General features: G+C 37.4%; 1 protein-coding gene across 5 annotated transcripts in view; it reads left to right on the top strand.

Moving 5' to 3' along the window:
• The window catches only part of INPP4B (inositol polyphosphate-4-phosphatase type II B), an 851,576-nt gene that overhangs the window by 435,927 nt on the left and 391,066 nt on the right, over positions 1 to 24,583 (top strand). For all 5 annotated transcript variants that reach the window (XM_064383845.1, XM_064383847.1, XM_021666733.2 and 2 more), the window contains 2 exons: positions 16,251 to 16,369; positions 18,587 to 18,703. In XM_064383845.1, coding sequence (XP_064239915.1) covers positions 16,251 to 16,369; positions 18,587 to 18,703 — 236 coding nt within the window. The remainder of the gene's footprint in view (positions 1 to 16,250; positions 16,370 to 18,586; positions 18,704 to 24,583) is intronic.

Here is a 24,583-nt window from a genome sequence, read left to right on the forward strand (position 1 = left end):
TGAAGCAATCATCCCACCAGCAGCCTTCCAAGTAACTAGCACAGGTGCACATGACCATGCCTGGCTAATTTTTTTATTTTTGTTTTTTGTAGAGATGTGGGTCACACTATGTTGCCCAGGTTGGTCTTGAACTCCTGGGCTCCAGTAATTCTACTACCTCAGCCTTCCAAAGTGCTGGGAGTACAGGCATGGGCCACCACACCTTCTTGCTTCTTCTAAATAATTTACATATATTAATTACTTTAATTCTTATTTCATTATGAGTAATTGCTCTTTTATCATCCCTGGTTTCTAGGTAAGAAGACTTAAATATAAACAGGTAAAATAATGAGCCTAAGATTTGAACCCAGGAGTCTGAGTTCAGAGGATGCTCTCCCGTATTATCATTACTGGACAGATTAAGAATCTTAGATTCTCAAAGGTCTGCTTTCTAAAGATCTTACAGAAGTTGAATGATGGAGTCAGTATCTAAACTGAGTTTTGTCTGATTCAGAGGCTCTCACTTATAACTGTCAGGCAATATTCCCCTCCTCACTAATTCCTATTTTCTAGGAGTTTCAGGTGATGAGGATAAACAACTATAATAATGTCAGGCAGATTGTGATAAGGGAAAATAAAGGCATAAGCCAAGAACCATGGAAGTGCTGAGCAAGTATGATTCACTATAACAATGGCATCAAAAACAACATCTCAGAGGAAGAAGCATTTGGACCAAGTCTTAAAGAATGAGCAGGATTTCAGTTGGTTTAGGAGGAACACAAGAGAGAATTCAGAAAAATGAAATAGAAAAAGACATGAAATCCTAGAGCTCATTTTCCAAGGTGATGCATTTAATGCTCATTTACATTTCCCTCTTTATTGCTTATAATTCCACTCTGAAATAAAGCTCTAGAAAGCCTCTTGCAATACTTTACAATTGTTCCATGTATATCAGAGACTCATTTTAAAAATCTAAATGACTACGAGTCTTAAACCCTTTTTATTGCTATCAAATTATATGTAGGTATCATGAAGTGTTGAGTCTTAACTGCCTCTGGTGCTGTGCTAGATGAAACTCAGAGGAGCCTCAGGCCATGCTGAGCTGGACAGAGGGGACTTTGTAGGCAAGCTGTGCCTCTAATTGCCTACTTATGTAGACAATAATTTTACCAATGAGCCTTCCTTTGAGCTATGTCAATTTTGAGAGCATCGGATAACTAGCAGTACTTTTGGGGAGATATTTTTCAGAACAAGCATTCACCAATAACACAACAACAAAAATAAGACAACAAACAGAAATGGATTTGCATTCCAGGCTGAAGCTGAGCCTAAGTAGAGAGGCAATATAGCTTCCCACTAAGAACTGGGAGTGTGATGCCAGCTTGCTAGTGTTTGAATCCTTTCTTTGCTACTCGATAGTCATAAGGCCTTAGAAAAATTGTCCAATATTTCTGAATCTCTCTTTTCTATCTGAAAAGTGGGAAGGATATTACTATTTACCTTGCAAAGTTGTTGTGAGGATTAAATGAGTTAGTGTAAGTGGTTGGTTAACATATGATTAATATTTCCTTGGATAAATCACTTTATCACTCTCAAAACTTCCTTGAGCAGGAAGTGTAGGCACTGCACTTTTGTGCATAATAATTGCTGTCATTTACTGAACACCATCTAAGCGCAAGGCATTAAACACTTTTGACATTTTCTCCCTGTTCCTACAACAGGCTCAACAGTTGCTTCCCACTGCCGATGTTTCACAGACAAGTTCATTCACTTATGTGAAGGCATATGTCTAGAATGCAGAGCAATCTGGATTTTAATTCCAAAGGCCATGTTCTTTGTAGTTTACTTTTAAAAGTACAGGAATGGGAAAGGGAATAGCAATGAAAAGTTATCTAAGGCCTACATGAGGTTTTTGTACTTCTGATATGTTATTTAATTGAAAGAAGAGAAAATGAACCAATTAGAGCTTCTTTACACATCTGTCGGGTGGGTAGTGGTTTTCTGGTAATCGAGATTTAGTGTGTTTTGCAGTTAGATTGTAGCCTGTCCTTATTGACACTGGTCTAAATTCTCATTTGGTGAGATACTGAGATATGATATATCAATTAATAAATTAGAAATATATAAGATATCAAATTTTTCTTTCCCACTTCTCCTTGCCGGGACTATATCACTTAACTGAACTGTGTTGCCATAAAATAGATCTATTCTTCTTGTCATGTTTCTAAGTAATACATTGTAGGAAGTTTTTAATTAAGAGAAATCTTTAATAAGGTTTAACTTCACAGGCTTATAGTGATTATTCAACATGGATTAAGCAAATTATTTATTAGGTTTTTTCCCCAAAAGTTTCCTTATATCCTTTCCTTATTTGTCTTTCATCCCTGACCAATGTACCCCATGCAGTTTATTTCTGTTTTTGTGTAGTTTACCTAATTACTTTCTCCCTCCATTGTCTAATTATTGAGAGTATTGGTCACTGAAACAGGTCCCTCTGTGCAGCATCTGTTACTACTTAGGGGTAAATGAGGGATCAGGACTACCTCAGGGCTTTGTTCATCAGATGCATTTGCTTTCTGCAAAATTAAAAACCACCAGGGTTGGGAGAGAGAGAGGTCTCCTGATTCTCCTGTCTGTGTGGTTGAAATTTGTCAGTCAGTCTTCTTGTAGAGCAGAGGGCATCTAAATGTATCCTAAGTAACTTGGGGACCATGCCATGGGAACATAAAGAGACCTAACGGAGCACGATGTAAGATTAAATAAAAGTTCTCTTACATTTCTATTGTACAAAACAGTCTTTCCGCAAGTGCTTCTTATTCGAGCTTTTGTAGTTGGCAAAGGCAAGGTTATTCCTGTTTTGTGGTGGAAGAAACGATGAGTCTTAGAGTGGTTAAGTGACTTGCCTGCAGTGACATTTCTGGTAGAAGAAAGCCCAAAGCTTTTCAAGTTCTCTGTCCCTTATTCCTCCATTAACTCTACCAATGACAAAGAGATTATTCTCTGCTGTTAGCCACAGTGATAAGGTGGCAGAAGTTAGTTTGAGCATTTGCGTATTCCCAGGTCAAAATTTGTTCAAATTTAGAATGTCAGTTTTATCCCAATACAAATTACTTTTCCCTCTAAGCAATTTCAAGGCCCACAACTTTAGGTAATATTTATGGGCCTTTGTTTTCAAAATTTATAACTCTTGCTCTCACTTTTCCACAGAGCTTTCTACTCCCATATTCAACTGGCTACCAGATAACAGCACTCACTTATTTAGGAGGTATTTTAAAAATTTTAAGATGGCTAAAACCTGAGTTTTTAAATCTATACTTTTGTCCTCCAAAATGTTTTATTCCCCCATGATATCTATCTCTGTAAAGCACACCACCATCCACTTAGTTACTCAAATCCCCAAACCATAATGCCTTTTTGATTCTTCTTTTTCTCTAACCTCACATTAAATCCATCACCAAGTCCTATAAGTTCTATGTTGAAAATATATTTTGAATTTCACCACCTCTTTCCATCACCACCACTGTCCTTCAATCCCAAGCCATTGCGAGCTCTCACCTGGGCCAGCAGGCAAGTCCTTGTGAGTCTGTTTCTATTCTTGTCCCTGCTCAGTCTCTTCCTGATAGAACAGCCAGTCTTCTAAAAATATAAATGTAATTTCTTTACTCCCCTAGTTAAGATCTTCCAATGGCTTCAATTTTACTGAGAATAAAATCAAAATGGGTCTTAAGGAGCAGGCTGTTCTCACCTTACCTTGTGTGAATTTTCTAGCTAATTCTCCATCAACCTATGGGGCTTCTTTCTGCTTCTCAAGTAGGTCAGATGTCTGGGTCTTCACACGTATTGTTCCCCTCCTCAACTGGTCCCTTGTTATGTTTTAGGTCACAGCTCAAATGCCACCTCATCAGAGAACATTTGCCTGATCCACTAGTTGCTAACACTCTCAAGTTTATTATACTGTTTAGAATTCTCATTGTTTTTTAAAAAATGTCTTGTCACACTAGACTATAAGCACCATAAAATAGAGCATTTGTTTGATTGTTCAATGCTGTGAAACTGTCATCTAGAATCATATTGGGCACATTTAGACATTCAATAAATATCTATGGACTGATCATATGCATAACTTCTATTGCTTTATCCTTACACATTTATTTATAAAATAAATCAATATATTTATATATTCCTTTGAAATGTTTTGTAACCATTGCCAACACAATTATTTGTAAAAAGTAACCCATTTTAAAATTTCAAATGAATACAATTATTTAACCTTTAAAATTTAATTGTTTGCTGATGAATATATTATATTATAAGAGAAATAGAGTCTTTTGGCCTTGGAATTCTCTAGAGAAAGCTGACAAGAAGAATCAGCTTATAGGTTGAGCTGAACAAGTTGAGTTGTGTAATTAGACTGCATATCTGATTATCGGTTACCTATGTAGAACTGGGGAGCCAAAATTCTTGCAACGTAACCTCAAGGTTCCTCTGTTATGACAGCATCAAAGAAGCAACCAATCTTCTTGCAGAGATGTTCTTAAGAACAAACATATGCAAATAACAAGAACAGACACCTAAAATAATAGACATAGACTGACATAAGGAGATTTGAGCTTAAATTTTAGCTTACAACATGTGTCCCTGAGGGAAGTCAGGGCTAGGCTGGTATTTGTGAGCGTGGGCTGGGCTCCCAGCCTGAGGGAGACTTTGGGTCCTGACTCCACTTCAAAAATCCAGAAAAATTCATCATTCCTGGGTTGTTTTGCAGACTAAACCAGACAGCATCCCCAAAGCACTAAGAATAGTGTTAGATGTATAAGTGCCTAATGGTATTATTCTAATTATTATCTTGGGTTAATCCCTTTCTGTCTCTGAAACTCTGATTCCTTATCTGTAAATTGCAGATAATAATGCCTATTTTGCAAGTTTTTTGATACATTACTAATATATTGTTAGGAATTTAATACATTTTTTTCACACATTTTATTTAATTGGATCCACACAGGCATTAAGTGAGAATAAACATAATTATCATCTCCATTTCCAGATGAAGATACTAAGACTCCATAACAAACCCAAAGTCACACAGTCAGGACTGCATCTATGGCCCTCAGCTTTTGGCAATTTGGAACATTACAGCAAGTAAGAACTGCCAAGGTGACGTTATACAGAAGGTGCATCATATTCTCTTCTTACCTAGGCTACAATGCATCCTGGAACAGCTGAGGAGGTTCTTTTTAATTTAATTTGTCTAGTGTAAACTACTATTCTATTCCGAAACTTCCTGTATGCCTAGGGCTCTGAAGCCTTCTACTTTGAGCTGACAGCCATTCTGCTAAGCTTTGGTTTGAACTGCTCTCCCTGGAGATCTTAAATATTCTGAGAAGTGTGCTCTTTTTTCCTTCAAACTCTGATCCTCTTAGAACTCTTTCCCACAAAGTTGTCTAATCTAGGTCGTTCTCACAAACTGTTGAATTGGTGGCTTTTGCTCCTAATAAGTAGACTCTCTGCTCTCCAGCCAGCCCACATTTGCTTTCTCACTTATCGCCTCCTCCTTCTTTTATTGCTTGTATCCTGGATCACTAGTCATTTCTAGCTTGAGTTTATCTGTATAAACCTTGTTTTATTTCCTGTGAGTCAACTATCTTATGACAGAAGAATCGACACCCTCAAAGCCCTAATTAGTCAAGTAGATATTGAGATTTTCTTTTGCCTACACAAAATCACACATGATTGATGGCTGAAGCAAAACCGGGAGTTATCTTCTTTAAGTTCTTCAAAACTCGTCCTTTCCCAAAGATTGATCTAGATGGAGAAGCTAATTATGCCCCTAGAACCATCTATTTTTCTCATTCTTCCCTATTCCTCTTACTTCCTAATCTGTTTTCCTTGTATGTCTTCAATTTAATAATTTAATTCTACTGCTGAAATATTTGGCATTAGAGCAATAGCAGCTTTCTAAAAACTATTAGCTTGACACATAGCCACCAAGCCCAAAACAAATTATCAGGAAAAAAAAATTACTGAAATAATTGTTTTAACCTTAATTTAGACACCACTTCCTCAAACTCAAGCCTTTAACTGCAACCTAAACAATGCAATTCTTCTGAAATGTTTTGGCTTGGCAAAACATGCTTGGGATTTGGTAAAACCCAGTTGATGAGTCGGTGTGTTGTATGTGAAGTCATCTGGATTGAACGGCTGCAGCCCAGTCTGCTTGTTACCTCCTGCCCAAACACATTCCCTCAGGAGACTGTCAGCTCCTCAAGACAACATTCCAGGTCCCTATTTTCTTTTATTCTCCCTCAGGCTTCCAAATACCTGCCTGATACCATTTTGTGCACTCACTCTGAGTCCAGCCACCTTGAGTCCGCTCCCCTTAGCCATCCACCTTTGGTAACTGAAGCCCTGACTTTCCTGCCACCCTTCCTGTCACCTTTCTCCACCAGCCACATTGGCTTCATCTTTTGGTTCAGAGGTAGATCAGGGAAGCAGCCCCTCCCCAATAACCTACGTGCACTGCTGAAGCCACTCACGAGCCATATGCTTGTCTTGGGCAGAAATCCTACTGGGTCCCATGTCAGTGGTAGTTGTTCAAGAAAAATGCTGCCACCTCGGCCCCTGGAGAAGGGGTAGTAAAAGGCTTAATTAGGGTTGTTTCTTGCATTTCTTTTTCCACTTCTTCAACCCTAGTCCTAACACTACAGGTTTCACAATGTTGCTTTTAGTATGCAGGGGGCCTGCTTCCCTTCTTGGAATCACATTTTCATCCTTTCTTAAGAAGCACATATGTTCCCGCTGAAAAGAGCAGCAGAAAGCTGCAAACACTTGTTGTTTCCAAAGTGGAACTTGGATTTGGAGCATGCACAAAAAGAGCCAAGTCTGAATGCAACGATAGGCGGTGCTAGGCCAGCTTGGAATTTATGGCGTGAAGTGTGGGATATTAAAACCAGAAAAGATGCGGGCACAGACTTGTTTTTATTTCAATTGCTTGAGGATGGAGTCTCAGCCACTTAGGTAACATTCATGAAAACAAGACAAAATAGGATTTTCTGAGAACTGACCTGAGAACCTAAGAGAGCAGGGGATAAGCTTGAGAATGGGAGTCTTCTGGTACTGACAACAGTGATTTGAACCAAATTTGTTCTTTTCATATGCAAATAAGCTGTCTGCTGTACAGCTGGTGTCTTCATTCCTCCCAGCACAGACAATCCAAGAGCATTTCCCAAGAGCACCATTGTTCCAGAAAGAGGTTGTGTTGTTTTTCTTTCCCTCTTGATTCTTCAGTGATACTTAAATTGAGAATTGGTACTGGGTGTGAAGTTTATTTTAGTATCAATATTATTCCCAACTAAAGAAGTGAATTTTATCTTCTCAACCACTTCTTTTTTTCCTTTAAAAGGTCAGCACGTTTCTATTTAAGACACAAACAGACGCACATAAGATACGGTGACATGTTTTAATATTGTTCTGTTATAGGATGGTAAAAAAAAACACAAATTTTATTTCAGGGCTTATTTCCCAACAATCTGAATCTAGTATTTTACATCAAGGAAATCAGTTTAATTTACAAGTGAATCAGTTATAAAGAAATTTAGGAGCAGTGGTGCTCAAATCTCAATGTGGCAAGAATTCTAAAGCAATATTTCTACGATAAAATCTCTTATATTCCCTCTTGCAAATTATTGTCTATATTCCTCAATAACTCTGTCATCTGTTTCCTCCCTATGGAATTAGATTCATCCTTTCCTCAAGTTTTATTTGGATTCCATTATCAGAGTGTTGAGAGTCTTAAAATTCTTGTTAGAAAGCTAAATCACCATTGAATATGCAGAGAACCAGACTAAGCAGAATGACCTACTGAAAACAAATTAACTCAGATTGCTGAATGCTAAGCTATTGGTTAAATAAAAAGATAGTATTTATCCTTGAGCCATACACTGTAACCACAAATATTGACTGGCTGCTTAGTAAAAAATATGAATATGGAACTAATGGAACTATGAGGCAGCAATAGGCATGTTGTTCTAGACGTGAACTAACACAAGGAAGGGGTCTAAGGCCAGTGCTTCCTAGCACATATTAAGCATTTAGCAAATTATGTTTCCCGACACTCCTCACCTTCTTTGCATGTTTCACGTACTATCTTTAATGATAAAACCCCTAAAATATGGGAAATATTAGCATTTTATGTTTGCAAGGTAGGAATACTAGTATCTAGCATTATTTCAATATGCCTAAGGGATTCTTGCATTAGGATGGCTTTATTTATTTGTCTGTATGTTTATTTACTCATTTAGTTTATGTGTATATATGTGCTGATTTCTTAGGTTGATTTCTTATCTTTCAACCTTAAACATTGAATTGCTTTTATCCGTTGACCTTTTAGAAACCTAAAATTAATACTATTGTTTCCCCTGATATGAGTATTGTTTTTCTTGGAGAGAAAGACCCTGATTTTGAATTTAGGACATTAATTTTTTGAACTTGGTGACTTAAAAGACAAAAGAAAACACAGTAAAAATCCCACAAGTTTTCTGATTTAAAAAAAACCAACTTTTTAAAAATGCCAAGTTTTATACGTTTGTTCTTATTTTTCCAATAAATATCTCTTATGTTTGCAGTGATGCATGGTTCTTTAGGAAGTGTGTGCTAATTAAAATCTCCCACACAAAAGTTAAGAAGAACTTAACACATTTTTGTTTTGTTTCCATAAAGACTTTGAAAACAATGAACAGAGGGGAGAAGCTGTGGTTTGTTAAGAGCAGGGTGTGCTTGACTCCTCGAGTCCCCAGTCTTATAAAATATATGAGGGGTGACTTTGATAACCTCGTCTTTCAGAGTAATGAGAGAAACATACGTTGGAGAGGAAATATGAGATGGCAGAGAAGAGAACAAAAAGGAATAATGTCAAATGAGGAAAATTATAGAAAGCAGGCTTGCTCAATTGAAAATAAGCTAAAATGAGAGGAACGACAAGCTGAGAAGCTACTCTCAATGAATTAAAGACTCAAAGATTTTACAGAGAATACAGAATAAAGATAGAAGGATACATATTCATGACCATAAATCAACTCAGCATGATATAGAGCCATATTCTTCTAAGAAATAACCGTAAACAGATAATCGATAATGAGGGGAGTATTCCCAACTACTTGTGCAATTCTCATTGTGTGGATATTAGTATAGGCAGGAACACTGTACATTCTGCTATTTTACCGTACACAATTGAATTATCATGGAATGTAGTGCACTGAGCCTAGGCAGTACCCTCTTCTGAATGTACCCAGGGGATCTGAACTGGAGAGGTTGACGTCCTAGGCTTCCGAAAATTGCTGTCTTAAAATTCTTGAGGGGAAGGAAGAATAAAGAACAAAAAGGCAAAGGAGATTAAAAATAGGAAAGCATATTATGCTAGTAAAGTAATTAGAGAGAGGGGCTATTAGGCTTTTTAAGTGCTCTATATATCTTTTAATGTATGATATAAATTGATTTAATCTAGATGTAATCACTGGTATAGAATGGTAACTGTGAAACCATATAATGGAGTCCAATAATTTATTAGACTGGAAACATAACCTAAATTGGCTTATCAGTTGATTAGTGGAATCTAATTTTCTGGAGTACAAAAAAGAAGGATATCTATGTGACAGCTTTGAGAAACCCAAACAAACATTAAGAATTTGAGAAGTGAATAAAAAACTGTCCCCTAGGCTGCAAAAGTCTTTTGCTCATCCTTAGGGAAGTGATGGTAAGATAAGAATGGTGCTATTGAGGGAGGCAGGAAGCCAAATGGTTATTTCCCTAAAGCTCTGGGTTGTTTTGTTTTATTTTTTGTTTTTGAGGCAAAGTCTTTTTGTCACCCAGGCTGGAGTGCAGTGGTGCAATCTCATCTCACTGCAACCTCCACCTCCCTGGTTCAAGTGATTCTTGTGCCTCAGCCTCCCAAGTACCTGGGATTACAGGCACGCATCAGCTAATTTTTATATTTTTTGTAGAGATGAGGTTGCGCTTTGTTGGCTAGGCTGGTCTCGAACTTCTGACCGCAATCCATCACTTGCCTGGGTCTTCCAAAGTGCTAGGATTACAGGCATAGCCACTGTGCCTGGCCCCTGTTTGTATTAAGGACACTTTCTATTCTAGGATACCAAAGTCCTCTGTACACTGGCCTTTTTTCTCTTAACAGGCATGGATTTCTCTCTCCCATTTTTCCTATGCAGTGTCTATAGAGGGTATAAGAGGTGAGCTTTCATCAGAGTCGAAGGTATGCTTCTATCAGACTATATTGGGTTCTAGTTGTGACATTTAGTTTTCATTGCAAGAATAAAAAAGCTTTATTAGCATCCACATTGTTCCCTTTTGATGAAGGAAATGAACAGAGTAGAGAAGCAACTCTTTCCCTGACCCTTTGGGACATCTCAGTAGTTAAGCTAACGCTCCCCTGTGGGCCATCAACCCCTGAGTAATGGAACGCTAACCTCCTAGTTAAATCCCTGCTTAAGGGGTGAGTTGACCATTTACATGTAGCATAAATGCTGGGAGACAGAAAGTCAAGCTTGCTTCCTACATTGTTAGTTTCTCATTTAGAAGTGCCTCATTAGAGGTGAAACTTACAAGTATAAGTGTACAGATCTGATTTCACAGAAAGAAACATATTATTAATGATGCCTCTGATTTTCACAGTTAACACATCATCTAGTAAAGAGTTCTAAAAAATGTATATTTAGCTATCTGAGAACAAGAAGGTAAAAAAAAATCACAGGCATATATTTAACAAATGCTTTTATTGAAAAAGACAATGTTATATAAAATTAGGACCAATCTGGAATATCTTGAGCATATAATTAGTATAAAAATGTAGGATAGATAAAATCCATTTTGGGTTAATGCACAGTATATTTATATTTATATTAATATCAATAATTTAAAGGGACTCATTAGTATTCTATATACATTGTCTTATTGTCATTATAGCAAATTTATGAAGTGTGTTCTTTTACTTCCATTTTACAGCTGCTAGAATAGAGATTCAAAGAGATTGAGTAATTCATCCAAAGTCATACATAGCTCTCTCACATAAGGTTTTATCTTAAGTTTAAAAAAAACACATTTCTTTATCTTCCATACGCTGTGGTATGTGGGTTCTCCTCTAAACCTAAATTTCCTTTGGCTAATTTTGAGTACAGAATTGTAGAGATGTGGAAATTCTTGACATATCCCCCTTATTCATTCCCACCCACCTGTGGCTACTGCTCTGTTCTGGAGGAAAGAGGATAAATTTTGTCAGATTCCATTAACACTGAATGGCAAGAAGAGAGATGAAATAAGAGTTAGGCAAGAAAAAAGACCTCACTTCACAGAAGAAAGTTTTCTTAGTGGGAAAGAGATGGTCACTTGGGTTTGACCATGAATTCACAGTGCCTCAGTGGTTCACACCACCACTATCCTGAAAGCCTGGGGCAGGCACCTGCTTATAGACACCCACCTTGTATAATACATGCCTCACAACTACTTGAATTTGGGCTGTGTTGCTGAATGAACAGTTGTGTTCTACTTCAAATTGATTATTGCTGAGCTCTCTGATGTAAGTCAAGAGGTATTTTTAGGCTTCCAGCCAAAATTGGTTGGAATGATAGAAAGGATCATGGACTCAATAGCCTTTACCTGATTTCCAAATAATGGCTACAGGAAACAGCAACTGATATTTTATAAAAAGCAGTATTTTGGTGTAGACAGAATCTTTCACTTCACAAACATCCTGAAGAGCCCTGCCTTTTAGCTCTGGACTTTCCAATACGAGAACTACTGGAGTAGAAGATAATCTGTGCCCTCTTCCTAAAGGCTAGATAGTAGCTATAAACATTAAGACCAGAGTTTAGAAATTTCTATTCCTCAGAAAAACTTCTGGCCAGATATAGCATCAGATGTATTTTGTGTGGATCTTCCAGTGTTTGCCTGCACAGCGGCTGTGGATTTCAAGCTTTGAAGAAATCCGAAAATCAAGGACACAATGACTTTATAGAGGTTCCATCTTTTGACACAGCGTAAGCTTTCCAGTTTGCTCAGTGCCTAGCCCTCCCTGGAGATAATAAGTCTCCATTTATTTATTCATTTACTTATTTATTTATTGAGATGGAGTTTCATTCTTGTTGCCATATTTTGAGACAGAGTCTCACTCTGTCGCCCAGGCTGTAGCACAAAGACGCGATCTCGCCTCACTGCAACCTCGGCCTCCTGGGTTCAAGCGATGCTCCCGCCTCAGCCTCCCAAGTAGCTGGGATTACACCCACCACCATGCCCAGCTAATTTTTGTATTTTTAGTAGGGATAGGTTTTTCGCCATGTTGGCCAGGCTAGTCTCAAACTCCTGACCTCAAGCGATCTGCCCGCCTCAGCCTCCCAAAGTGCTGGGATTACAGGCCTGAGCCACTGCATCTGTTCCCTTCCATTTATTTTGATCATGTGCTTCCACTGAGGATTTCCTTCTAGTAGAGTGAAAGCTGCCTGGCTCCTGTACAAATATGAGCTGGGGACGCCTGTAGGCATCTCACTAACAGTCACTCATAGTAGAATGTGAACCCTCATGTTACTAGTTACTATAGCAAAATTAACCAGAAAAAAATACAGTTATGCACAGCTCTTTATTTTTTTCTAAAGACAAGTTACAAATTATGTTTTTTTTAAAAAAATCATGATTTCTATATTATTATTTTTTCTCATTTCAGTAAAAAGTACACTGGATGCAGGCACGTTAGAATCCCCACCTATTCCTGCCTATTTAAACTCTTAAGATACTTTTAAACAATTCAATACTAAACAAAACCATTAAAAAGGCAGAAATAAAAGTAAAAATCTACCGATGAATGAATGATTGCAATAGCGTTTGTTTGTTACTGACCATTAGATGCAAGTGGGTAGAATTGAATAAACCAAACAAAATGGAAGCAAAATGCCAAAGCATTGCATTCTTTAGTCTTCCAAGCTGAGGAAGGTCATGGGTTCAGGCCACTTCTAGAGTAGGATTATATTTGGTTAATGAGCAGTGGTAAGTATAGCTGGAAGACAGATATAACTTGCTATTTATTTGTTTATTTATTTATGAGACAGAGTCTCATTCTGTCACCTAGGCTGAAGTGCAGTGGTGCAATATCAGCTCACTGAAACCTCCATCCCCCGTGTTCAAGTGATTCTCATGCCTTAGCCTCCTCAGTAGCTAGGACTACAGGCATGTGCCACCACACCCAACTAATTTTTATATTTTTAGTACAGATGGGGTTTCGCCATCTTGGCCAGGCTGTTGTCAAACTCCTGACCTCAGCCACTTTTTTTTTTCTGAAAACAGATTTTTCAGGATTCTCTATTGGCTGCTAAATAATTCCCATGCAGATTAGATTTTACAGTGATCATATGAGTAATATCTCCATGAAACAGTCCAATCACTCATTATTTATCAGCCGTCTGGTGGAACAGATACAGTATGTACAAATCCACAATGTGAATAGGTTTCACCTTATGAAATTCAATGACTCATGTACTAATTTAGCACTTATGAAGAAATATTGGAACTGGTAACAGCTTTTAAAAAGCTGAGTATGACTGAGTTAATTAAAACAAGTTCACACCATAATAAAACACCAGATATTGGTAAATGTTGATAGTAATATTGATACATATTACTATGATGATATTAATAAACTTTTTTTTTTGCACAGAAAAGTTCATTATAAAAAGGACCAATTTCTTTCTCACTTCTACCCTGAGAAGTAGGTAGATGAGGCAACTGAGTGTCAAGAGTTTGTGACTTACTCAGTGCCACAGAACTGGAAAGCAGTAAATCTGGGAGTACAGCTTAGGAATTCTGCCTGATCTCAGGGTCTCTCCAGGATGTCATGCTGCATAAGACTTAGGGAACAGCAAATTCTCTGAGCTGTAGGAAGCAAAAAGCGCAGGCCAAGATATAATTATTATTGTTTTCCTGTCGAGATGTAACCTTACTGTTTTAAGATATGGAATATAATACAAAGTATAGTCATTATTTTTATCAGTATTAGGGGATGTGCAAATTGGGTCGGACAGAACATTTCAGTGTAATAGAAATTTTCTCTGTGCTTATGGGGAACGAATCTTGAGAGTTTCTCTGTTAAAATGGTGAACAGCTGCTCACTTCTGGGGAATAACCACAGCCCACAATCAAGTCTGATAAGAACTCAGAAAAGAAGTGACTTATTTTGAGCAAAGGTGTCATGAGCTCACAAGATAAAAGATGGGGCTACAGGCAGAAAGTGGGCAAGATGCCTGCATTTGAAACACAGTGGCCTCAGCTTTAAAATCCAGACAGATATGTGTCAATATCAGGAAATGAAAAAGAGCTGTTTACTGTGAGCAGAAACCCAACAGTGTCATTTTATGAGCAATAAAATTAAACACATTCATATTGCAAGTAGAGGAAATGATCAAAATCACCACCAAAGAACAGTGAAAATCTAAATCTAGCTTTTTCTTTCCTTCCGGTGATATGTTGACATTATTGAAACCTGGCATCAGTATTTTTTAAAACTGTAAGTTTCTTGGGTTGAGTAAGAAGGAATAGTGGTGTGGCAGCTGGTCTTCAAAGGGAGGTGGCATTCTCTCCTCTTCCAAAGGGAGAGAAGTTCAGGATGCCAGCAAGAGAAATGGAGCGGGTGGGGCAGGATGTAAGCTATCAGAGAATTCTAGTAATCTAAATGTGAGCATAAGCCTCTAGTTCTAGTTCTTTGTAAAACTGAAATAATTCAAAGCATTATTTTAAGGACTAGAGAGAGAATTAGCAGACTGCCTCAAAAATAGTAAGGGTTAAATACATTGTAGCTGCTATGTTTTTGCCATACATGCTTTCATAAGCTCTCTTCTGTTACTCGAGGCCTGTGGTTTATATAAGGGGAAAATATGACAAAATGCCACACAGGAGCAGCAGGATCTCAAAATCCGGCAAGAAGTTAAGCAGTTAAGTAATTTTCCCAGTGTTGCCTAGCTATTTGAACTAGACTAAAATCAAGCCTGTTTCATTCCCAAGTTCCAGCTTTTTCGATCTCCTTGTACTTCTAAAAGAGATTATCTGTAAGCAATTGAAAGGTGATAATTGCATCTATGATTTCCTTTGCTTTCAAGTTTCAGATTTAGGCCATATTGCCTTTGTACCAATGGTGAAGATCTTGCAAACTCTGACAGTGCCACAACATACATTAAATACCTCATCTTCCTCTCCCTTCCTGTTATGGTCTGAGAAGTGGGGTAGGGATGGTATAGAACCCTGCATGCCCTCACCCTGAAAATCAAGGACCCAGGGCTACTTCCCCCATTCATAGCTCCAGCCTGCAGCAACTCACCAGCTGAATTTAACTTGCACCACCTCTAATGAGGGCACTTTACATCTCAGCAACTCAGCTGAGGGGAGTAAAATTACTATTTAATAGCAGGGAACTGGGTTGGTAGGGATAGAGAGGAAAGTAGATTCAGACTTGCTTAAGGGGAATATTTTTCTGGATTTTTCTTCCCCAAATTGGGGGAATAATATGTGAGAGGGGAAAGTATTCAGGTAAATATGGTATAGTGGTGAGAGTCTGTAATATGAGCCTAGTGTCTCAAGAGAAAGTTCTTAACTTTCGTGGCCCCTGGGCAAGAATTAACCCATCTCCACCAGGCTTAGTTTGCATTTCAGACCCAGGGCTTTAAAATCCTCCCTCTGCTTCCTCTTCCCCTGCTTGTGTGCTGTTGTGGTGGGGAAACTGCTCTCCGTGTTTCTGTTGGTGTGCATTACTGTGGGAGGCCAGTTCTAGCAAATACATAGGTAAGGACCAAGTATGCATTCAGACATTTGAACTAATCCAACCAATGTCAATAAGGAACACCAAAGTTTCCCAGATATGGCCCAAATCAACTTTTACATCCTCAAGGAGTGTGAGTTAAAGCCCAGGGTTTAATGACTAATTAAAGTCACTGAAGTTTCTGAGCCATGTGTGCATAGTCACGCATTAGAGCTGGGATCTCAGACCAGTCATGACTTGCATGAGCTGCAAATGTGGTCAGTGGAAATGAACTCTCAATTCAGCTCCACAGCACGTGACTTCCTATTTCTGTAAGGTACTTCCAAGGGACTTCCTCTGTAAAACCAGCCTGAGCCCCAGGAGATTTCCTTCTGTGCTATAGTTAAGTTTACTTTTAGCCCAGTGCAGAAGTTTTCTCTGAGATATGGTGTTAGTTTCTTTTCTTTCTCTCTCCTCTGCCGTTGGTTGCCAGCATGCAAGGATCTCGTGGCTCCTGTCCGTGATCGTAAATTGAATACACTGGTGCAGATCTCAGTAATCCACCCCGCGGAGCAGAGTCTGACAAGATACTCCAGCACTGAAATTGTGGAGGTGAGATGCTGTGTCCCTACATTAATTTCTCTCTCTCTCTCTGTGTGTGTGTGTGTCTCTGTGTGTGTGTGTGTGTGTGTGTGTGTATGTGTCTTTCTCATCTCTTTCTCATCTCTCTCATCTCTTTCTCATCTCTCTCATCTCTCTCTTCTCTCTCTCCCTCTCCCTCTCCCCTGTCCATCTCTGGATTTGAATGAACAGCTGAGTCCGTAGCAATGCTACACTACCACCCTCTGTCATTAAGGAGCACATGCCTGAGATTATTAAGCATGCCTTGGTAATTTACTAGAATGAACAAATGACGAAAGAATGCGTCTTTTTTTTTTTCTTTTCATAAAAAGAGCTTATTTTTCACCCAAACAGAGAGAAAAAAAGTTCCCACTTTAAATTCTCTTATAAAGCATAGGATAAAGAAAAACAACTTAATAGACTTCAAATTAATTGAAATGAGTATGTATTTTGAGGAAAAAAAAGGAAAATTGTAGAATACCCAGAGAAAATTTAAACATGTTAAATGTTTTTGCCCTTTTTTCCCCTGTATTCTTTAGTCTGTGGAAACTTTATATTCTCTGCTATTTGTGTGTGTCTTTCAACATACAATGTTTTTCAAGGAAACGTAGATGATTAACTTGACAAACTGTTTTCAGGCAAAAGGTATAAGTAATACTCATCAGATGGGAGATTTCCTATTTACATTTACTGTTAGTAATATAACATTCAAAATGTGTCTAGAGGAAACTTGTTATTGTATTGGATCAGATTCAAAAGAGGAAGTATTTCTCTTTTGATTATTTTGTTCTGATCACACATTTCACAACCTTAGTGAATGAAAGAGACTTATTTAAACATCTGGGACTGGAGAAAGTATACTCTAAACTTCTTAAGATTTGCTTGTTTTTCTTAGACTTGGGAGCTGCATATGTTTTGAATGAGGAATTTCTCTGTAAGAACCTAACTAGCCTGCCCCAGACCTGTCTGGCTCAGGGCTGACTGTCTGCTTTGATGCAGTGGTGGAATAAATGATTCAGACTGAACTGGAGTCATTTCTATAATGGGAATGACCCAGATACTGCATGTAGCCCTGAATATGCCCTTTGGAAATTTTAGGTTCTGGTGTTGGTATAATATATAGCTAATGCTATAGTTGAATTAACAAAAATAACCTTATTCATATAAAGACATCTTAACTAAAATTGTAAGTTATTCATTTTATATAAAGTTAAAAATTCTGTTATTTTAAAAATATTGCCAAAATTAATTTACTTATTCACTCATTTTTGAGTTTTTCTTATTTTTTATTTTATTGTGATAAAATACACATATAAAATTCACCATCTTAACTATAAGAAATGTCTGATTTTGGCACATTTTAACATTTTTTATTTGAACATGTTTTGCCGTTTTTGGTTGTTTTATTCACTGCCTTTTCCGAAGTGCCTAATGCAGTGCCAAGCAAAAAGTAATTGTTGAATAAAAGAATGAATGAATGAGTTACTTGGGCTTCCAGAAATTCCCACAGACAGTTGGTTTATAGAATTCTAGCAAACATCTCCATGATATTCAGCAATATATATGTATAAAATTTAATGCTGGATGTCAGTTCTAAAAATGAATTCTGAGGCAATGAAATATCTTGTGTATTGCATCCTGAGCTAGTAATTTTATAGCCCCAAATCCATCATATTTAGAGTTTCTTTCATTAGTTTTTCCAGTCATTCTGAGGAAAAAAAAAATCATAGCTGAACATCTAAAAACAAATGGACACTATCAGAGCATGACTTTCAATTGAATCATTACAAAAAGGAAATAAATAGAAGCATAAGATTACCACATGGTTCTTTGTGAGAAAATGGCTTCATTTTAATTTGATCAGTCAAGATCTTAGACTGTTTGCACAAATTACAAGCTATTAAATGTATTTTAAATGAACTGACTAACCCTAAAGAAGGGTTCTGTAGATGATGAAAATAAACTTTTCCAAACAACTCTGACAATGATGCAGGTTCATTTACTGTCAGCAGTTGTATCACAGCTTTAAGGCCCTGGGCCGCGTTGTTGCCCATGGACAGCATTTGACAATTCAGATCTCTTCTAATAGAACTGTTTCCTAGAAAAACAGACTCAGGCACACTTTCTGCTTTCTCATGTGTCACTTGCATGCTGCAAACTGCAGTTGCTGCCTTATTGAATCCAAGTTGTCTGCTTGTGCTGTTACAGGGAACAAGGGACCCACTGTTTTTGACTGGTGTCACATTCCCATCTGAGTATCCCATCTATGAGGAGACCAAAATAAAACTAACAGTCTATGATGTCAAGGATAAGTCTCATGACACTGTAAGTACTGACACTTCTTTCTTTCTTTGGGAAAAAGTTATGCTTTTCCACACGATTAGATTTTTTGTGTAACTGACATTATTCAAAGAGTGTGTTTTTTTTTTTTTTGCACTGTGTTTATGATTGTCTTACGTTTATTATTGTTTTTTTATTTTTCCAAATTTGTTTGGCTTGTTGCCAAATTGGCAATTGGTTAGAGCAAAAGCTTTCAGAACAGATTTGTCTTTTTCAGGAGAGCTGACTTGATCTTTTGGTTTACATTTTGTTGGTGCTGTTTTAAGTGAAGTGGGTGATATTGTGGGTAGAAAGCAAATGGAAATTAGGTCATATTTAAAACTTTCTTGGTATAGTAATTATTCTAAAATAGGGGATTGACAAAGTGCTCTACTCTTACAATGTATTCTCTCTATATGGTATGAAAAATAATACAGTGTATTATTGAGAAACTGCCTACATTTTTCTTGATGTTGTTACTGGCACCAAAGCAAACAAGGTAACTGGAAACACTGGGAAGAAGCTTTAACTGCTCTCTTTACATGAAGGGCAGGCAAAGTCCAATGGTCTTTTGTCCTAGATTCTTCAGTCTTCCTACCTGGTCTGAATATTCCTCCAATTGAATCATCCCTCCTGGTTAGATAAGTACTCAGGCACTATCTCTAGAGGACACTTAAAATGTGTGGACAGGAGAAAATGCTATTGGGGAGGTATTGAGAAGAGGAAGGCAGTTCTCTCCTTTAAATTTCCCCCATTAGCACGAACTTGTGTGACAGACTTGATGGCCAATAGTGAGGCAGGAGGCAGTAAACTCTTTTTTTTTTTAATTGTACTATAGGTTCTGGGGACATGTGCAGATCATGCAGGATTGTTGCATAGGTACATACGTGGCAGTGTGGTTTGCTACCTCCATCCCTCCGTCACCTATATCTGGCATTTCTCCCCATGTTTTCCCTCCCCAACCTTCCCACCCCCTACTGTCCCTCCCCTAGTCTCCCTCAACAGACCCCGGTGTGTGATGCTCCCCTTCCTGTGTCCATGTGTTCTCATTGTTCAACACCTGCCTATCAGTGAGAACATGCAGTGTTCGATTTTCTGTTCTTGTGTCAGTTTGCTGAGAATGATGGTTTCCACATTCATCCATGTCCCTACAAAGGACAGGAACTCATCATTTTTATGGCTGCATAGTATTCCATGATGTATATGAGTCACATTTCCCTTGTCTAGTCTATCATCGATGGGCATTTGGGTTGGTTCCAGGTCTTTGCTATTGTAAACAGTGAGGCAGTAAACTCTTTAATGGCAGGTGGACCAGTGAGTTCCAGGAGAGTTCCGTTGAAGCTAAGGGATGCTGCTGGACCTGGGGAACTCCACAGTGCCTTGTATAGGGAAATGTCACTTTGAACTCTGACTTCACTTTGGCGTTTCTGTTTAGCTCATAACTCTTCTTTTCATTCTTTACAATAAAACTTAGTCTACTGGTGGGAACATTTAACAAGAGAAAATATTTTATTTTGAAGGGATGTCTATGCATCTTATCCCCAGAAAAGTTCATTTCTTTACAACTGTAGAACAAAGGCTTAAGTAAATGCACAGCTTACATTCATGGAACCAAAACAGATGTGGCTATCTGGTACAATTCTTAGGAAGTCAGATTCTAGAGCCATATTGTCTGATTTTGTTCTGTTTACTGGCTTTGGGAAAGGAAATTCTTGGTTCCCCTGTTTCATCTTTTGTAATATTTACTTAATGGGATTGCTGTAAGGTTTAAATAAATATATGTAAAGTGTTGCTGACTGTTACAGAGTAATTGATAAGGGTAAGTTGCTGCTATTGTTGCTGTTATTGTTTTGGCAGCTGCCTCAGACTTTCTTATAGTAAAAATCAAATTAAGGAAATATTAACCAAAATAATTTTCTGTATTTATTAATTTTGTTTTTTCTCAAGTGGCCCTACATTTGCTGTTTATTACTTCTTTAAACAAAAAAGGTAAAAATTTGGTTTAAAACTGGCAACTGAAAAATACTTGCCTGGGAGTTTTGTGTTTTCCTTTCCAACCTCTTTGGTTTTTGAAATAACATGTGAAAAAGGAGTAAGACTGCAGCTGGGACATTTAGACCACTTTTGATCAATTATGTCCAGAGCTCTCAGCCACTGCTTTTTGTTGTTTTTGTTTTTAACCTTCTGCCAGAGAAGGGAGAGAAATGGAGGGAAGGGTGAAAGCATCATAAAGTTGGAGAGGAGAGGAGGGAGACGTGGTTCAGAGGGAAAGTGGGAGTGGGTAATGCAACTGTGCAGAGAATAAGCGGGGATGAAAGGGAAAAGAGAGGAGAAACTATGGGATTTTATGTTCTGCAAAGCACCTGATTAAATTTAATTCTCCAACATTCCCAAGACATAGATAGGGTGGGGTATGGAAAGGATTGAGTTATAAGAACTCTGTGCTACAGACGTGAAAATGTTGTCACTAATCTCTTGGGCTTGTGTAGTATTTAAAAATATCAGAGTTAGAAATATTACACGCCAAACGTGTTTCTATCTCCTTCATTTAAAATGTGCATGAATGTCAATGCTCCGGAGATAAATGACTAATTTACTCATTAATTATGCTTTTTGTTGACTTTAGTCTGGAAACTAATTATTCGGGGTCTTTTAAATACTTTCTTCCTTGATCAGAGGTGTTATGACATAAAAGCATGGAATGAACTGGAACCCCTACTGTGAAATAAGACTTGTGAATTTTGAACATGCTTAAGGGGTGCAACCAGAATGCATTTACCAAGCACTGTTAATTAAGGCATAACCTCTTCCTTAACATGGCTAACAATTAGCTCTGGTGATGGAAGTGTAAATGGAAATGCAGTGCATTAATATGCTAATAGTTCCCATGGACATGTGGTCTTTATCCTTACCCCTTTCTTCCATTTCTTCAGTTTTTCTTTAATGTGAGTGGTGAAGTCTACTGGTAGACTTTAAGCAGCAAGTGACTTAAAGTACAGCTTACAGTTATAAGCACTTAACAACCTAAATATTTTAAGATTATAATATTCTTAAGGCATAAGAAACGAGATTGTGAATATTTGCATGTTTTGAAAGGTTAATAAATTGCATGTATGTGTTTTAAGGTAGTTTAAATATTTGGTCCTAGCAAACCATTGATCATACTAGACTGACCCAGGATGATCAGATCTTCTATATTGGTTGAATACTAATTAGTTGAGTCAGATGACCAAATTGCTTGTGTTTTCCTATTGAGTTTATTACTTGGAGGTAACCAACGAAATAAACACGTGACTTTGCCATTTCATATCATTTGCATACATATCATACTAGATGTTTTAAAAGAGAAATTATGGCCTTTCCTCTGTGCTCTTAATGCAGACATTACCTCACTAACCAGTTGTTCTTGTGCTCCCCTAAACAACTGGACCTAGGATTGATTATCTTAGTAACTTCAGCAGAAATGCAATTAATCATCATAACAAATGAGAAGAGTCTAACAGTTGATTCAGGGTGACTATTGTTTCCTTCTACTACATCCTTCATCCTTCTCATTTACTTCAATAAGTCTCCCTCTTTGGCATAAGGATAGAGAATGCTTGACAGGCAGGGGAGGGGTGGGGCGTAGAAGGGTGAAGGGTCTTTATGTATTAGCATTAGAGTGACCTTTTGATTATTTTCCTCCCCATAAGGACATTATTTTCTCAGGATGAGCTGCCATAACATCCCACTGTCAGATGGCAATTTTAAAGCCTGAAATTGAAGCCCATGGCTAGGCTATGGGAACCCTAGTTCGTACAGTAAAGTTGATATCTTCTGGATGTATACTGATTTTAGGCTTCATTTTAAAGCTCCTGGAAACTGAAACATAGACAAAAGTATTTTCACGACATCATTTACAGAGTTTGGTCCTAACAAGTCAAGCTGTGAGATTCTGAGTCTTTCACATGTTAAAGCAGAAACTTAAAAGCAAGAGGAAATTTAGAAAGGCAAAGAACATCACCATAAAACTTTGTCTCTTTTTCCCAACCCTCATGCAATATGGTGCTTTGGAAGATACTGAACAAGGCTCTTTCACCACCCTCTGAGGACAGCCAACAAATCTGCAAACATATAATTAGGTCACAAAATTATTTTGCCCACTGTAGAAATTTGAATTTCTACTTTATTTTGCAGTGTACATTGACTCCCCTCTTTTTGCTCTGAGAATGATAAATGCTTGCTGTACCATCAACTTGTTAAATTCTTTGCTTATAGGACAGAATCTCCACACTTCTCAGGGAAGGATATATGTCCTAAGACTTTATTTACTACCAGTTACTAGCAAACCTGTACTTGAAACTTTCAGGAAAAGTTATCAAGACTAGATGTGTATATTATATAACGTGTGTTGTGTTATATACCCAGGGCAGTTTGGTTCCAGAGCAGTTCCCTAGACAGAAGGGTTCATTTTGTTTTTTAGGTTTTTCTATGTAAGACAAAAATATTTTGTATTTAGTTTATTTTTACTTCACTTGATTTTCTAAATTGGCTTCTTAAGAAGTTTAAGTCTAACTATATCTATCGATATATGAATTCCGTTAGTTGGCTTCCCTCTTTGTCTGTGAGATATGGTACAGTAGGTAAGGAAAGATAAATTGAGATTATTGATTACTAAGTATATACCAAGCACCATGTTTAATATGTTATATATATTTTTGAATCTCCATAAAACTTCTTTGAGGAAAATATTATGATGCTCATTTTAAAGATGAAAAAATTGGTGTTCTAAAAATCTAAGGAGGCTTAGTCTGAGATCCTTTATTTTTTCTAGGCCATGTTATGGTACATATATTGTCCATAGGCTTTCTCTGACTTTCATTCCCCCACCGTGTGGCACTTTTACTTCAACTGATAGTTTCAAAGCACGTTTCTTTTGAAGCTTAAAAGTTGATCAATTACGAACACAAGGTTGGTATTCAACTAGAGGAGAAAAATCTATATCCAAAATTTTTAGGCACTTGGGCATATATAACTAATTGAAATTGTCCAAATAAATTTTATAATGAAGTGGTCATTATTTATGGAAAAAAATAGCTGTTATTATCTGTTATGAAATACCTGGGTTTATGTCTCAAACTTTTGCTTTTGTTCCATAGGCCTTGTTTTTTACCTTTTTAAAAATTTGTACTATGTGCTTCCCTCAACCAACTCATTCACTTAGCCTCTGCCCTTTGAAATGATCCTTTCTTCGTTGTGACATAGTTCACAAGGGGGTTTACAGATTCCACACAGAGGGAGCTGAGGCTTCTAAAATGTTGCTACCTTTATAATTAAGTTAACTTTTCTTTTACTTGGTGATAAGTGGTATTTATTTACAAAGGACATAATTTTTAAATTGAGATATGATTTATATGTAATAAACCGGGCAGATCTTAAGTGTTCTGTTCCATGAGTTTGACAATTACATATGCCCATGTCACTTTCATAAGGCAAGAAATAGACCATTTCCATTTTTTTCAGAAAGTTCCCTTCTGCCTTTCTCCAGCCAATTACCACCCCATACAACCTGAGACAAACATTTTCCTATAGATCTGTTTTGCTTGCTGTTGAAATTTATATGAATGAAATCATCATTTTGTACTCTTTTATCGAGTATCTTTTGTTCAACAAGTTTTTAGATTAATTCATTTCCTGCATGAATCAGTAGCCCCTTCCTTTTTATTGCAGTCTCTTTTAGTGACGTATCACAATTTGTTCACTTATTTTTATTGATGGACATTTAGGTTGCTTCTAGTTTTTGGTGATGAATAAAACATCTATGAACATATGTTGACAAATGTTTGTATGAAAATGTGCTTATTCTTCTGGGTAAATACTAGGGAGTATAATTTCTAGATTATAGGA

This window comes from Aotus nancymaae, unplaced genomic scaffold, assembly GCF_030222135.1.
Source record: "Aotus nancymaae isolate 86718 unplaced genomic scaffold, 86718_ANA_hifiasm-v0.15.2.pri h1tg000033l, whole genome shotgun sequence".
In the NCBI taxonomy this organism is placed as follows: Eukaryota; Metazoa; Chordata; class Mammalia; order Primates; family Aotidae; genus Aotus; species Aotus nancymaae.